Source organism: Sarcophilus harrisii, chromosome 5, assembly GCF_902635505.1.
Source record: "Sarcophilus harrisii chromosome 5, mSarHar1.11, whole genome shotgun sequence".
In the NCBI taxonomy this organism is placed as follows: domain Eukaryota; kingdom Metazoa; phylum Chordata; class Mammalia; order Dasyuromorphia; family Dasyuridae; genus Sarcophilus; species Sarcophilus harrisii.
In genome coordinates this window covers 87,312,241-87,328,246 of record NC_045430.1, presented here as the reverse complement: position 1 = coordinate 87,328,246, position 16,006 = coordinate 87,312,241, and the positions used below count along the sequence as shown (strand labels likewise).

General features: G+C 42.2%; 1 protein-coding gene across 5 annotated transcripts in view; it reads left to right on the top strand.

Moving 5' to 3' along the window:
* PDE1B (phosphodiesterase 1B) overlaps positions 1 to 16,006 on the top strand; it is a 37,729-nt gene that overhangs the window by 15,235 nt on the left and 6,488 nt on the right. For 3 of the 5 annotated variants that reach the window (XM_031937712.1, XM_031937711.1, XM_031937709.1), the window contains exons 3-7: positions 9,800 to 9,913; positions 10,731 to 10,913; positions 11,762 to 11,828; positions 12,181 to 12,297; positions 15,427 to 15,567. In XM_031937712.1, the coding sequence (XP_031793572.1) occupies positions 9,800 to 9,913; positions 10,731 to 10,913; positions 11,762 to 11,828; positions 12,181 to 12,297; positions 15,427 to 15,567 (622 nt within the window). Of the gene's footprint in view, positions 1 to 842; positions 1,148 to 9,011; positions 9,283 to 9,799; positions 9,914 to 10,730; positions 10,914 to 11,761; positions 11,829 to 12,180; positions 12,298 to 15,426; positions 15,568 to 16,006 lie in introns of those variants that run through there. The other 2 variants (XM_031937713.1, XM_031937714.1) reach the window with 2 other exon arrangements.

Below are 16,006 nucleotides of genomic sequence, written 5' to 3'. Positions count from 1 at the left end.
CCGGGCGAAACAGGCTCACAATGAGTCTCTAGAGCTTGTGCGTTTTTCGCTGCCCGCCGCCGCATCACCTCTGCTCCTCCCCCACCTCCCTTTCCAGTTTTTGGTGGGGGCTAGTTTCTGTTTTGTTTCAGCCTCTGAGTAAACCTTGGGATTAGGGTGCAAAACTTGGGGCTCCACATTCGTTTCTGCCTCTGGGCCGCACAAACGCTACTGTAGCCAAATGTATCTTCTCCCCCCGCCCTTGTAGCCAAATGTATCTTCTCCCCCCGCCCTTGTAGCCAAATGTATCTTCTCCCCCCGCCCTTGTAGCCAAATGTATCTTCTCCCCCCGCCCTTGTAGCCAAATGTATCTTCTCCCCCAGCCCTTCCTCTCCCCTGGATTAAGGGAGGAAGGAATCCCTCTGGCTGTCGCTAATTTCACTATTCCCTCTCCCTGCCGGTTTTCGCCAGTTTTAGCTGGAGTGGAAGGGGAGAAGTTCACCCCCCCCCCCCCCACTCTCATCTTCTCCCTTCTGGCTGTTAACAAAGCCTGTCACTATGACCCTGACCCCAAAAGGCCCTCCAGGATTTGGGGTTTGAACCAAGTAAAGGAGTAGTTAGAACTGGTGAGTTATTGCTGATCATTCACAACGGGAAGCTAGGATGCCTGGGTCTCGCTTCAGACAGACTTTCTGGGTGACACTTCCCCTACAGCGAGATTCCCTGAGCCTCTTCCCTAATTCCTGCCTCCTCCGCCTCCCTTTTCTTCTCTTTTCTCCCCAAAGAAGAACAGGCCCCTCTCTTTGGAGTTGGGCTGGGCTGAGCTATTTTTGTCCTTTCTGAGATTCTTCTGAGAACAGTTTCTTGTTTTTGGTCTGATTCAGATGTGAAACTTTCCTCTCATCCCAGGCCTCTCACCCAGTTCCTGTGGGTTGTCTCAACAGCCCTCACTCCCCACCTCCCCACCCTCTTGTAGCCTGGCCCTTTTCTCTTCCCAACCCCAGAGTTCTCCGTCTCTGCAAAGTTTTGCTGAGTAGGAGACTCTGAGAGGAAACCAGGTGGGTCCGATGACCCCAGGGGCAGTGTTTTGTCCTCCAGAGAAGGGATTTGACTCCATGGCCACCCCTACACCTGTGCAGAGGAGTCATCTCCAGGGCCCCATCCTCAGGTAGGAGCTGGGAAGGAGAATAGTTGGGGGTGCTTCAGGTCCCTGTGAACCAGAACAATGATGCGGTTTGGGTAAGATCCAAGGTCTAACAGCTTCTAGCAGCTGTGAGAAAACACATAGAGAATCTGGCAGTTATTTTATCCAGACGCCTGCCTTTGTTTTTCCTACCCCTCAATTTCCCCCCACTTTCCCTTTCCACCCCCCTCACTTTAGTGGCTATGACAATAGACTTTCACTATTCTTCTTACTGATCCTTCCCAATCTATAGCCCTTGCCCTCTAACTTGTAAAATTCCAGAGGAACCCCAAGTTCCCTCAACCTAAGACAGTCCTGACCCACACCAAACAATCCTATGTATATATAATATACATATATATAATCCTATGTATATATAATTTCTTAATCATAGTAGAGGATAAGTTAGGAGAGTCTATCTAGACAATAGAGAATTCAGAAAAATGGAGGACTCGAGGCTGGGGGAAAGATGGCCAAAAGAGAAAGTGGTATTCTCTAAAGGATAAGATTTTCAGAACTTTATGTTCTGTCCTTCTTTCGGGTCTATTTCACCAGAAAATAATTCTTTTCCAGTTAATTCCCTGAAGTGGACACTTTTAAATCAATTGTATGCCTTAAGTTCAAATTCCAGTTTCATTACTTATTACTTTAGACAAGTGATGTAACTAACCTCTGTAGGCTTCAGTTTCCACATCTATAAGTAAATGGATTTGTTTCATTGTTCTTGTATCCCCAGGGTCAAGCATAATACCAGGCACATAGTAAGCACTTAATACTTTTAGTTTGATTAATTAATTAGATTTTTATTATCCCCACATTTTATCTCTGGACCTGGAATGAGGGAGATTTGAATTCAAATCCTACCTCAGATTTTCATTTATTCATTTTCAATCATATCTGACTCTGTAACCCTTTTTGGAGTTTTCTTTGCAAAGATACTGAAGTGGTTTGCCATTGCCTTCTCTAGCTCCTTTTACAAATGAGAAAACTGAGGCAAATGGTTAAGAGACTTGTCCAGGATCACACAGCTAATGTGTCTAAAGTTGGATTTGAATTCCAATCTTGCTTATTCCAGGTCTGGCACTGTGCCACCTTTCTACCTTACCATAGATATTTATCATATTTACCCCAGGCAAGGCATGCCAATCTCTGTGGGGCATAATTTCATCTCTAAAATGGGAATATCTATCTTCCAAGGTGATTGTAAGAATAAAATGAGATAATATTTATAAAGTGCTTTGCAAACCATAAAACTATTATGTGAACTAATTGTTTATTATTTTTTACAATGTCCATCCTCATGCCTGGAATGTCTTACCTTCACCCATCTACCTCCTAGAACCTCAGGATTCTCATTCAAGACAGCTTAGCTGCCATCTTCTGAATAAAATTTCTAAATATTCCTGGTCTCTTCCATCTGCTAGTACCTTCTTTTTAAAAGATTTCTTGTCTCTTGTGTATCTCATCTAAACCTATACATATTGTCTGGCCCTTTATAATATAAGTTCCTCAAGAGTAGGGGAGCTCTTGAGCTTTTGTTTAATTTCCAGGTTCAGCAGAGTGCCTGGTACAGAAGAGTAAGTAAGGTTTTCAGATATGCTTGTCAATTGAGCCCTATTACTTTATATTCTTATAGAATTCTTGAGTTAGAAGCAACTTTAGTGACTGAGTTGGGGCTCTAGATTTGGACTTAGGAGAGATCTGGATTTCTATCTCTGTTCTAATGCTTATTAGCTGTATGATTTTGATACAGAGATCTCATATAAATGTGAAGTATTCTTATTTTTCACAGATGGGAAGACTGAGATGAATTTTGTCCAAAGTCATGTCCTAGTTTGTATTACAACTGGAATTTGAACCCAGGTCTCCTTACTTGCAATTCAGCTAGCTCTATACCTCTTTCTCAAACTCATCTGGGCATTCAGTAATATGGGGAGAGACCAATCTCTGCTGGAGATGATAGAGCTATGGCAGGAGGGAAGGGCTGGGGATTGTACTGGGCAGAGATAATGGATAACAATGGAAGAGAGGGACAGAGTGGAGGGAAGTAGCTGGGGATGAAGAAAGGGAGAGGAGAGGGAAAGGAATCTGGGGAAGGGAAAGGGAAAGTTGGTCCTGAAAAGAACCCAGGGAGAACTAAATTAGTGAGTTCTTTAAGATTCTCTGGGTCTGTTCTTCAATAGAGAAAGGGAAACGATTTTTCTTTGACGATTGTACCAAAGAGAATGGGTTGAAATGGTAACAGGTGTGGTGAAGTGTAAATTTCGGGAAAGTTTTCTTGATCAAGAACATAGTGAAGTAAAAACTCTGGGGGATGGGGAAGTGAACACTTCTTCCTTAGAAGCATTTAGGAACATGAGAACAGATTGCAAATTTGTACCAGGCAGGAAAGTGGATGAAATGACTTTGGAAGGACCATGTTTAGGATCTGAATCTTTCCAACCTCCTTTATGTCCTTCTTTCAGTCACTTCCCCACCCCCACCCTGCCTCTATCCCATGCTCTTTTTCTTTCTGTGCATCTGGATTGTGTTATGGTGAAATTTCAGCAAGAGTCAGACAGATAAGAGCTTCTGGGCAGGATCAGGACTGAGATTAAAGGGAGGAACCAAAAGGTGGAGAGAATTCAAGATCAGTCCTCAGTCTCATCTTCCTTTGAAGTCTTTCCCTAGAAACTGTGGGATTTCAGTTGTAGGGTAAAGGAAGAAGCTGTGTTTGAGGTGACCTCCTGGCCAATAATACTTCTTCCTGCCAGCCATCTAGCCCTAGGATAGAATGATCTCCTCTTCTGGGTTCGGTTTTGCTCATTGCTTCTTGGCTGGAAGAATCGAATAAGATTTCAGAGGCAATTGCCAGAAAGAATTTAACTTCCTTAAAGTTGGTGGAGATCTTAAAGATTCTATAAATCACACAAATTCAAGGCAGAGTCTGGATGAATGGTACAAAGCAAGACTGGAATGGCTTACAATGTTTTATTAATGCTTACAGCCAAGAGCAGCATGGGAGAAAATGGACAGATGCAGTCAGGGATAGAGTCACATGTGGTCTCCCTTGCCTCTACTATTTTATCGGGCAGCATGCCGAGTGGTATTGTGGATGCAGAGTGGGATATATGTTCCAATGGAAGGCTCAGAGCCACTGGGGGCCTGGGTTTACATAGAGTTTTCATACAAAGAATCTCCTATGGCAGTTGTCACATGGCTGATGGGGCAATGGGATCAGGGAACCTGGACTAATAGCAAAAGGAGAATGATTTCTAAAAATTCAGGATGAGGGAGATGAATTTATAATGATGCTATATCAGTACACCTACTTAGCCCAGCTCTAGCTAGAACTACATTTATCCTCTCTATATTGTGACTCTCCCTGTCACAGTTTTGATATATTCTGGGTCAACATAAGGTATTAAATGGGAATTTTTTTTGAGAGTTTTGCAGAAGCTGCAGATAACATACAAAGACCCGCAAATGACATAGAAAAGGTTTTGAAACTCAGAAATACATAAAATATATGTATAAAATTGTGCAATATCAAAACATTTTATCTTTTAATACCATAATAATTCTGACTTCTCTAGTATGAAGGAAGAGCCAAAAAACTTTATGTGGATTTTCCAGATTGAAGGGGCACTGTGCTCCTAATCTCCATGATATGGAAGGGATAAGTACAGAATGCAGTTCAAGCCCTAATCATTCCAGAGTTGTGTAGTAGGATAGGAGTCATTTTACAAATGAGATGTTTTGTCTGAGGCAACTCAGATAGAAAATGCTTTTTGTTGATTTGAGTAAGTAGCAAAAGTTGGAATTTGAACCTAGCACTTCAATCTAGCATTCTTTTCATTATAGCACAGATCATCTTTCATGAGGTCTCAGAATCTCTCCAAGATAATGAACTATTTATTATCATAAGAAGTCCAGCTTTTAAGCTCCTATGGAAAGTGTCCTGTGTTTACTGGGGTCATTGCTGCTATCTATTCTGCCTTCAGGAACCCTGTAGGTATTTCCCTGACTCTTACCCTTATTGGTTTAGGACTTGAGGTCACCTTATTTGAGATGGAAAGTAAAAGAGACGCTGTTGGCATTGAGGGGGGAGGAGAAATATACACAAATAGGCATGGTTAGACTCGCGTTTTTGGGCATCAATAGCTGACCGTTTATTCCAAAAAAGCATTGTTGCCATTGTTGCCATTCATTTGTGTCTGACTCTGACCTGTCAAAGATACTGCAATGATTTGCCAGTTCCTTCTCCATCTCATTTTACAGATAAGGAAAGTGAGGCAAGCATTAAAAGTTAAATGACTTGTCCAAGATCATCCAGTTAGTAAGTGTCTGCAGCTGGATTTGAACCCATGAAGTTAAATCTTCATAATTCTAATCCCAGCACTCTATCCTTTGTGTCACTTAGCTGCTCTTAAAAAAAAAAAGCACATAGACGGTCACCAAAGACATTGGCTTTGTATCAGAACACCAAGGGCACTGACCTTCAGTAGGAGACTGGAAGGGATGAAGTATGGGGCTAAGGAAGTGGAGTATTCTGATAACATCAGGACATGGAGTGTGTGTGTGTGTGTGTGTGTGTGTGTGTATGTGTATATATGTATGTGTGTATATATATATATATATATATATATATATATATATACACACACATACATATACCATATAGTACCCCCTTTCAAAGATTAAAGAACATTTGCCTCTTTAAGATCTCTTATGGATACTATCTAGGGTATGTATCCCAGGATGGGTTGGGTGCCTGGCAAGGGAACAGATAGAAAAGGAAGGAAAGATAACCTTAATTCTAGTCAGCTGGAAAGGAAAATCAGTGGGCTCCAAATGTGAAGACCACATATTTTAAAATCAGCCGGAGTCAGGAATTCAGGTTAGGGGAAAATCGTCAGTCTTTATTCTCAGTGAAGAAAGTTCGGAGGTGGAAGAGAATGGGCAATAGCAATGTGTGTAGCTGAGTCAAGAAGCTAGCTAGACCAGTAGCCACATGACCAGTAGCTAGGAGTATAGAACCCAGGCTCAATCTCTCCCAGCTTCTCTTCCTGTCTCCCTGTCTCCACCCACCAAAATCGTCATTTCCTATACAACACATCAGGACTTGCACAGAGAGTGGGCAGGGACCATTCTTTATCCAATCATATATATTAATAGAGTATAGTCCAATTACTATTTAGCCTCATGTACTTGGGACCTCAGTGCTTCATACTCTCTTGAGTGAGCTCCAGAAAGATGCCCTTTTTCCTATGGATCTCCCCACATAGTCAAGTGGGTCATTACTTCTTCCTCAATATAAATGTTTATGTGTAAGAAGCTTGAATAGGGGATGAAGAATGAGTTTCAAGTCTCCAAGACACATGGTCTTCCTTTTTTTTTTTTCCTTTTGTGACACAAGTGGGGTTAAGTGACTTGCCCAGGATCACACAGCTAGCAAGTATTAAGTGTCCAAAGCAGGGATTAGAACTCAGGTCCTCCTGACTCCAGGGCCAGTGCACTATCCACTTCACTATTTAGCTGCCCATCTTTTCTCTTTCTTCTTAAGATAAGGATGGAGGTAAGATTTCAGGATCACTCCCTTCCAAGGCCAGAGGTAGTGGGAATGCTCATTGTATTTTTATCTCTTATCAACCCTCTCTCTCTCTTTATTCCAGAAATGCTAGTTGTGTGTGTGGGGTGCCTAGTAGGGAGATTTGGGAGCTTTCTGGAACAGGGCTTCTTAAAAGACTGGGATCCCAGGATTTTAGAGGATCTGATCTGATCAAAAATACCATTGTTTTTTTCTATCTCCCTTCTCCCAACTTCCTAAAGGAATTTGTTTCCTTCTCTGACTCATTCTCTTCCCATCCTGACTCATGAAGTTATTTGGATTTCAGTCTCTCCCCTCCCTGCTCAGTGGGAAAGGATGCCTGTCTGATGGAGATGATCCCTCAGTCCCTCACCTCGTCCCAGAATCTGGTATTGGGTTGGGAGAGAGGCTGAAGAAAGTTTACTTCTTTAAGCTCTCTTATGGACCAAACCAAAAAGGATTTCTTCCATTTCCTCCCCTCCCACTCTATACAGTAGTAAAGATTGAGGTTAAATGTCAAAGAAGATCCCTCAGTGGGGCAAGATCTCTGCAATGATGTTTAGATGTGAGGAGATTGTACTTTTTATGTCCCAATAGGACAAGTACTCTACTCTCACCCTGCAATGTATACACAGGAACATTTAAATATGTATAAACTCAAAATGGAGTGTGTGTGTGTGTATGTGTGTGTGTGTGTGTGTGTACTGGCACTTGTGCTTTGGGGAAAATTGACAGATGTAGAGACAAGGGGATGGCTGCAGTAACTCAACCCAAATGGACACTCGCTGTGACACAGACAGTAGGCAAGGTTTAGGATGCTCTTTGGCTGGTTGATGAATACTGGAATCTTAGCTGATGAGGTCTCTTTGGCAGGAGAGAGCAGTTTAATTTTCTTTTTTCTTTTTTTTTTTTTTTTTTGAGAGAGGAAAGACAGACAGAGAAACAGAGACAAAGACAGGGAGGAAGAGAGAGAGAGAAAGAGAGAGAGAGAGAGAGAGAGAGAGAGAGAGAGAGAGAGAGAGAGAGAGAGAGAGAAAGTAAGTGTCTGAGCTCTAAATGTCTTAGGGCTTGGGACAGGACTACAGTGACTTGCAAATCCTTGTGCCCCACATTTTTTCCAAATGCAAGAACTATTATTGAGTGTAGGAAAAACCCTCAGGACATTTTTATTACAGAATTTACAGGTGGGAATGCCTAATGTAAAATTAATGATAATAATAATAATAATAACTGATGTCTATAAAGAACTTTTTGCAGGGTCAAAATCAGTGATTTTTTAAAATCCAAGTAGGTTTACAAAGTACATGATTATCTCAGGAGGATAACCTCCTGAAAACTGAGTTTAGGTAAGAGTAACAAGTATTACCTCCATTTTATCTCTCATCTATACAGATGAGAAAGCTGAGGTTCTGAGAAGCTAACATGATTTCAGTTTAATATTCACAGCTCTAAGTATCCATGGTTATATAGTTAGGAGGCAGATTTCATTTCAGATCTCTCCTAACTCTGAGGTCAGCCTGTCTTCCCACTGGATCAAGCTGCCTCTCTAATACCTTTAGACTACTCTATTTTTTAATATCCAAATCAACAAATGGGGCTGGGAGGTATGCTGGAAAATGTACTGACAGATCTTAGATTCTGAGGTCTTGGGATCCAGAATTTCTTTCTTTCTTTCTTTCTTTCTTTCTTTCTTTCTTTCTTTCTTTTTCTTTCTTTCTCTCTCTCTCTTTCTTTCTTTTCTTTTTTTATTATAGCTTTTTAGTTACAAGTTATATGCATGGGTAATTTTTCAGCATTGACAATTTCAAAACCTTTTGTTCCAACTTTTTCCTTCCTTCCCCCCACCCTCTCCCCCAAATGGCAGGATGACCATACATGTTAAATATGTTAAAGTGTATGTTAAATACAATATATGTATACATGTTATTTTGCTGTACAAAAATAATCGGACTTGGAAATAATGGACAATTAGCCTGTGAAGGAAATAAAAAATGCAGGAGGACAAAAATAGAGGGATTGGGAATTCTATGTAGTGGTTCATAGTCATCTCCCAGAGTTCTTTCGCTGGGTGTAGCTGGTTCAGTTCATTATTGAACAATTGAAACTGATTTGGTTCATCTCATTGTTGAAGAGGGCCACGTCCATCAGAATTGATCATCATGTAGTATTGTTGTTGAAGTATATAATGATCTCCTGGATCCGGAATTTCTTTTGACACCTGCTGGCTGTATGACCCTGGACAAGTCATTGAAAGATCAGGCAGGTACAAACATTTATTAAGCACTATGTGTCAGGCATTGTGCTAAGTAGATCAGAATTAAGTTTCTCATACTGCACTGTCTGCTTCCCAGCGTGGTTGTGAGGGAAGTTCTTTATAAACCACAAAGAATCATAAAAATGTGAGTGGTTATTATATAATCTTGAAGGAATGTTTTTGTTTTGTTTTTTTGTTTTGGGGATGCGGTGAGGTTAGTGAAGCAGGACCAGAGCTGGAAGCAACCTTGAAGATCATCTAACCTGACCCCTGCATTTTACAAGAGAGGAAACTGAGGTTAGGAGTGACCAGCTTAAGGTCACAAAGTGTCAAAATCAATACTAGAACCAGGATATTTATTGTTCAGAAAAGAATATACTACAAAGTATTGGAAAAAAGCTGTGACTGTGTGTATGAAAACCTTGATTCTAGTATTATCTGTGCCTCTTTCTAGTGTGATCTTGCCCTAGCCACTCAAATTTTCTGAGCCTCAATTTTCTTATCTGTAAAATGGGGATAATAGTAATATTTTCATTGGCTGCCTTATAGGGTGGTTGTGTGGGAAAACTGATGTAAATGAATGAGGTCTTTTGAGTGATCCCATTTTGCAAAGGTTCTTATTTGTGTGAACTTGTGGGCATATTTTCAGTGAAAGGAGATGAGGGCAAGTGGCCCAGAAGTAGATTGAAGGCCTGCGGGAGCCATTTTGAGATTTAACCTTAACCCTGGATAAACCACATGCTTAGCAGTGACCACGGGTGGGACAGTTTCTGAGGTTTGCGCTCCCTTCTTCCTTCTCTCTTCCTTCCTGCAGGCTGCGCTACATGGTCAAGCAGCTGGAGAATGGGGAAGTGAATGTTGAGGAGCTGAAGAAGAACCTGGAATATACAGCTTCACTGTTGGAGGCTGTATACATTGATGAAACACGGTGAGAGCATCTTAGGGAGGGAGCAAAGATGGGGAACAATAGAATCAAGAGGCAGGTACAGGAGGTTAGACACAGAGAGCAGAGGAAAAGGAGATAAAGACAGAAGGGCAGTTAGAGATCATTGAGAGATAAAGGACGGAGATACAGGCAGGTACCAATCCGAGAATAGGGAGAGACAGGGATATACAGGAAGACAAAAAGAAGGAAAAACAGATGGAGATACATCAGAATGGGAGGGAAATGCAGAGACTTTCTATCTATTTCTCTTTGGTCTCACTTTCTCTCTTTGTTTATCTGTTTGTCTGTCTTTCCCTTTTCCCTTCCCTTCCTCTTCCTTTATCTCTGTCTCTTTCTCTTATTCTGCCACTCTGTCTCTCCTCTCAGTCTCTGTCTCTTTCTGTCTCTCTCCATGCCTCACTCTGACTCATCTCTTCTCTCTATTTCTCCATTGTCTCTGTCTGTATAGCTTTCTCTCTCCCTCTGTTTCTCTCTCTCTGTCTGTCTGTCTGTCTCTCTCTCTCTCTGTCTCTTTCTCTTTGTCTGTCTCTGTCTCTCTCTCTCTCTCTCTCTCTCTCTCTCTCTCTCTTTCTCTGTCTTTGTCTCTGTCTCTGTCTCTGTCTCTCTCTCAAACTCAAACAGGAAGAAATAGCTAAAGACACATATTAACAGACCTAGGATGGAATAAGATGAGAAAGCGCCAGTAAGATTCCTAATTTATGCTTTTTAGCATTTCCATGGAGGTAGTAGGGATCAAGGTGGTAGTGAGGATTATGGTAATCTTTCTGGTTTATTCTTTCCTTATTATCCTGTATTTTAGACAAATACTGGACACCGAAGATGAGTTACAGGAGCTCCGTTCAGATGCAGTGCCCTCAGAGGTTAGGGACTGGCTGGCATCCACCTTCACCCAACAGGCTCGAGCCAAGGGCAGACGAGCAGAGGAGAAGCCAAAATTCCGAAGCATTGTCCACGCTGTGCAGGCTGGGATATTTGTGGAGCGGTGAGGTTCCCTCTCTACCACCACCCCTTCCCATATTCCTTCTTCTCTTAGCGCCATTGATTCTTCAACCTTCTATCTCTTCCAGCTTCTTTATCATCCATTCTGGCCTCTCTATATCTTTTGTTCTTTCTAAACCTAATTCCCTCAGCCTATCTGCCTCTTTATTCCCCTGTACCCTTACCCTCATATCCTTATATCCCATATCCCATGGGTGTGAGTGTGTGTGTGTGTGTGTGTGTGTGTGTGTGTGTGTGTGCATGTAATCAGTTAGTTGGTACAGTGATAGATCTCCAGGCCTGGAATCAAGAAAATTCATCTTCCTAAATTCAAATTTGGCTTCACTTACTACCTGGGTGATCCTGGGCAAGTCATTTAACACTAGTTGTCTAAGTTTTTTCATCTGTAAAATAAGCTGGAAAAGGAAACAGCAAATGACTCTAGTATAACTTTGCCAAGAAAACTGGAGGTTCTGGAGTCATGGGATCATGGGGTCATGAAGAATTGAACACTACTGCCATAAATGAACAACAAAAATATTTATATGGGTATATATGTATAGATAGCTATATCTATATTCCCCCTCAATTTCATTTTCATATCTTTATATGCACTTCACAGACCTCTCATTACTTACCCTACTCCTTATATCAACATCCCCTCAATTATTCTTTTTAATACTTCTTTTCATATGACACTTTCCATTTACCAATCCTCTCCCCTTTCCCATCAACCTCTCATATCATTCTTCTTCTCATGACAAACTCTCATACTCTCCACTTCCTAAAATGTCCCCCTACCCTTCTATCCTCACGTATTCCCCATCACACCTTTTCTTCTCCTTCCCCTAGGATGTTCCGGAGAACCTACACCTCTGTGGGTCCCACCTACTCCAATGCCGTTATCAACTGTCTTAAGGTGATGCTCTAGGAAGCTGGTAGGAAGCTGAAAGCATTGGGAAGGAAGGGAGGGGATCAAAGTTTGTGTCCACTGACCTGTTTCTTAGAGGAATTCCCCTATTTCCTGGTATACCTTCTCTACCTCTCCCACCATCCTTCCTTTCCAAGGAGGCTGCACTCCTCCATGGAGACCTGCTTCCATGTCTCCTCTGTCCTCAGAGATGGCCAGGGAAGGAGATGCTTGGCTTTAATTTTTTTTCCTTCCCTTCATTCCTTCCCTTCTCTGTCCATTGGGAAGCCATTCCCAATATCCCTCTTATTTCTGGGTTGCTCCCCTGGGATGGTCTGCCTAATCTATGGTCTTCACACAGACCCTGGACCATTGGTGCTTTGATGTCTTTGCCCTGAACCGGGTGGCAGAAGACCATGCCCTGAGGACCATTGTCTTTGAGCTGCTGACTCGGCACAATCTTATCAGCCGCTTCAAGGTCAGAAGTCTCTCTCTTTGTCTCTGTCTGTCTCTCTCTCTCTCTGTCTCTTTTGCTCTCTCCCCCACTCTCCCTCTGTCTGTCTGTCTATCTCTCTGTGTCTCTCTCTTTCTCTCTCTCTGTCTCTGTCTCTGTTTCTATGTCTGTGTTTTTGTCTCTATCTGTCTATACTCTCTTTTTCTTTCAATATTAAAAGATCTCCAGGACAGATTTTCTTGACATCCTCATTCAACTGAGACCAGGAGGAAGAGGCCTCTGACTACTAATATTCTTGTCATCTGCTATTTTGTTCAGTCCCTTCTGTGTTGTTTTGCTTTCTCTGGTAATGGAAAAAAGGGGGCCCCCTCCTCTTGAGATTTCCTTTTCAGAATCTGTTCCGGGCTTTGTCTTCACCTTCACCTTTTCTCTAAGCTGAATTTTTAGGTTGCCGTACTAATTCTTTATCGCTTCTTCCCTTCCCCCTATCCCCTAGAGCCTCCTAAACTTCTTTTCCAGGTTTCCCCCAGACTTGGTTGAAGGCAGATGCCAGATATTGCCATCTGGGACCATCAGCCCATCTCCAGATGTTCTCCAAGAGACCCCTCTCTTGAGTTAAAAAAAAGAGGAAAAAAATCTAGTAATTTTTAAGCTCTGGTCTCTGTCCAAGAAACTTTCATGAAGAGTGAGCTGAGTTGAGGATGTACAGAGGAGAGAGCTAGAGCCAAGTCTGTTTAGCAGCTGGGCCAAAGGAGATGTGTTCAAGGGTTAAAACCCTTCCTCTTTTGGGTCCCAGTGGAGGGAGCATCTCTTGGGAATCTGGGCAGGAAGAATTTCATCCTCATGGAAAAGTCATTTAGAAAGGCAGGAAAAATGTGTGTAGGGGAGGAGGGAGGAAGAAGGCCTTTTCTGAGATTGAGAGGTGGAGCTATTGCTATGGAGATTGTTTGGTAAACTTGGAGTCTAAGAGGGTTGATGTTAGCAGCTGGAGAGGTTGCTGTGTTTGCGTGCAGCCAGAGTAAGAGTTTGGTTGGAGAAGGGAATTAGGTGGAGTCCGTCTTAATCCTTTCAAGAGGGTTAGTTAAATTCTGCTTTTATAGGGAGAAAGAGAAAGAGAGAGAGAGAGAGAGAGAGAGAGAGAGAGAGAGAGAGAGAGAGATAGTGTGTGTGTGTGTGTGTGTGTGTGTGTGTGTGTGTGTGTGATAGAGACAGGGAGAGAAACAGAGAGACAGAGAGGGAGATAGAGAAAGGGAATGACACACAGACAGAAAGAGAGAGGAGGGAGAAGGGGAGAGAAAGAGAAAGTGAGAATGTATTTCCTTTTTGAATTATTAACCACATCTGTCTAGCAGCAGGGCCAGGGAGTCTGTGTCCAGGGTTTAAGCTCTTCCTTTAAAGCCTAATCCCTTTATTCTTACAAGAGAATGAAAGTCCATAACTTTCGGTGGTCATTGACCACTTTTACACAACAAAAACTTCCTCTTGATGGTTGACCTTCATCCCTCCTGACCCAGTCTTGGGACCTTTCCTCCAAATCCCACTCCCCTCCCCAGAAGCAAGAGTGTCAGGTGGAGCATGACACTTGGAAGATGTCTTGCATTTTAGTCCTGATTTTCTCCTTTGGCAGTCATGTGACCGTAGGCAAGTCATGATAACCTCTTAAAGCCTCAGTTTTCCTCATCCAAAGAATGGGGATGATAATAATGCTTCAATTACTTAATCCACAGAATTGTTGTGAAGAAACAGCTTTGTAAACTCTAATGTACAATAGAAATGTGAGGTAATTATAATTTGGTACAATCCCTCTCCTCCTCTACTTCTCATAAAACCAGAAACCAAGTCCAACTAAATTCTGTTTCTAGCTCTTCAGGGACCATGATGTCTTAAAATCTCCAGGTTAAAAACAAAAGTATTTGTTGGGCTCTGTCTAGATTTCTTCATCTCTAGCGTTTAGATTCCAGGGCCCCTTTCTGTTGGTTTTTTTCTAAATAACATTCTTTTGGGCTTCCCCCAACTATGGGAACTTTGGTCTGAACCTTCTTTCCCTATCTTTGTTCCTTCTATGAGCCACCTGGCCTCTCTCTGGTTCTTCTTTCTCTTATTCCCCACCTTCCCACCCCAAGAGACACCATGGGAACGTTAAAAACCATTGGGTAGTTGCCATGGAAACGGTTCTTTTGAATTCTCGGTATTTGGGGCACAGCCCTCCAGGGCTTGGAGGGGTTTGGCTTTGGGGTCTGGAAGACTGAATGGCAGGAGGAGTAGGTCTAAGGTCTTTATCTTCCCTTTATTACTCATCCACCCAACCACAGTCCTCCAAATCAATCGTCCTAAATCCAGGTTGACACCTCCTCATTTCACCCCTACTTTAGATCCTCCTCAGATGATGGGAATCATCTAGAACAAGGCTTCTTTAACTTTTTCCACACACGACCCCTTTTCACCTTAAAATTTTTGTGGCATAGAAATTTATATGGATATTAAAAAAAGGCATACAAATGAAACATCTATTGATAATAAATTATAATTTTGTGACCCCCCCCCACATTCAGTTATGTGACTCCATATGGGGTTATGACCCACAGTAAGAAGCTGGAATCTAGAGCAGGGGTTTTAAAGCTTTTTTGGGTGTCATGGATGGTGGACCCCTTAGGTGAAATCTAAGGATGACTTTTTCAAGAGATGATTTTTAAATGTACAAAATAAAATGCCAAAGATACAGAGGATCACAAAATTCCCAAAGATAGTGAAAATAAAGATGTTCTCCCATCCAAGTTTGTGGATTCTTCAAAATCTACCCTGCCCAGGATGGGGAGGATCCCACAAATCTTATAGTATAATGGGGTATGCACACAGGAACAGAAACAAGGACAGGACTGGGAACAGCTGAATAAAGCACCTGCTATTGTTGGAGTGATAGGGAAAATATTGTAGTTCTCTTAGGTGAAAAAAACCTTTGCCAAGGTCATGATGTCCTTCCTTCTATTATACCCGATAAAAGTTCTTCCATAATTGAATGCTGGGAAGAGAAAGGAGGATCTTTCTTTTAACATTCCCTCATCCTGGGAAGATGATCTTACTCTTCCCTTCCTTCAGCCACCAGTTTCTTGGACAGTTCTTCATTGAGTCTAACTTGCAGTCTTCCTGCTGCAGCTTCCCACTGTGTTCTTAATGACGTTCCTGGATGCCCTGGAGGTGGGTTATGGGAAGTACAAGAATCCCTACCATAACCAGATTCATGCAGCTGATGTCACTCAAACGGTCCACTGCTTCCTCCTCCGCACTGGGATGGTGGTAGGTATCCCCTAAGACACGGCCCCCAGGGGAAATCAGACATAGAAAGCAGGGTGATCTTCCCGTGTATTTCAAATGTCTAATTTGTTCTTTAACTTAGTGAGTTCCCTGGAGAACTGTCTCAGACTGTGAATGGAGGTGGGATGAGGGGATATATAGGGAATCAGGAGATCTTGGACCTTTTCAGGGGAGCTGAAACCTCAGAAAGTCTCAGTGAGGTGATATAATTAACTTGGGCACCAGGAAGATAGGAGACCCGCCTGAAAAGCTTGCTGTTTGACTCCTGGGCAGGGCACTTAACTCTGTTAACCTCAGTTTCTTCATCTGTAAAATGAAGGTAATAATGGCATTTACCTTTAGATAGATTGTTGTGAGGACAGAGTTCAATAATATTTTTAAAGCACTTTGCAAGCCCGTCCAGGGTATCCCAAAAGATTTA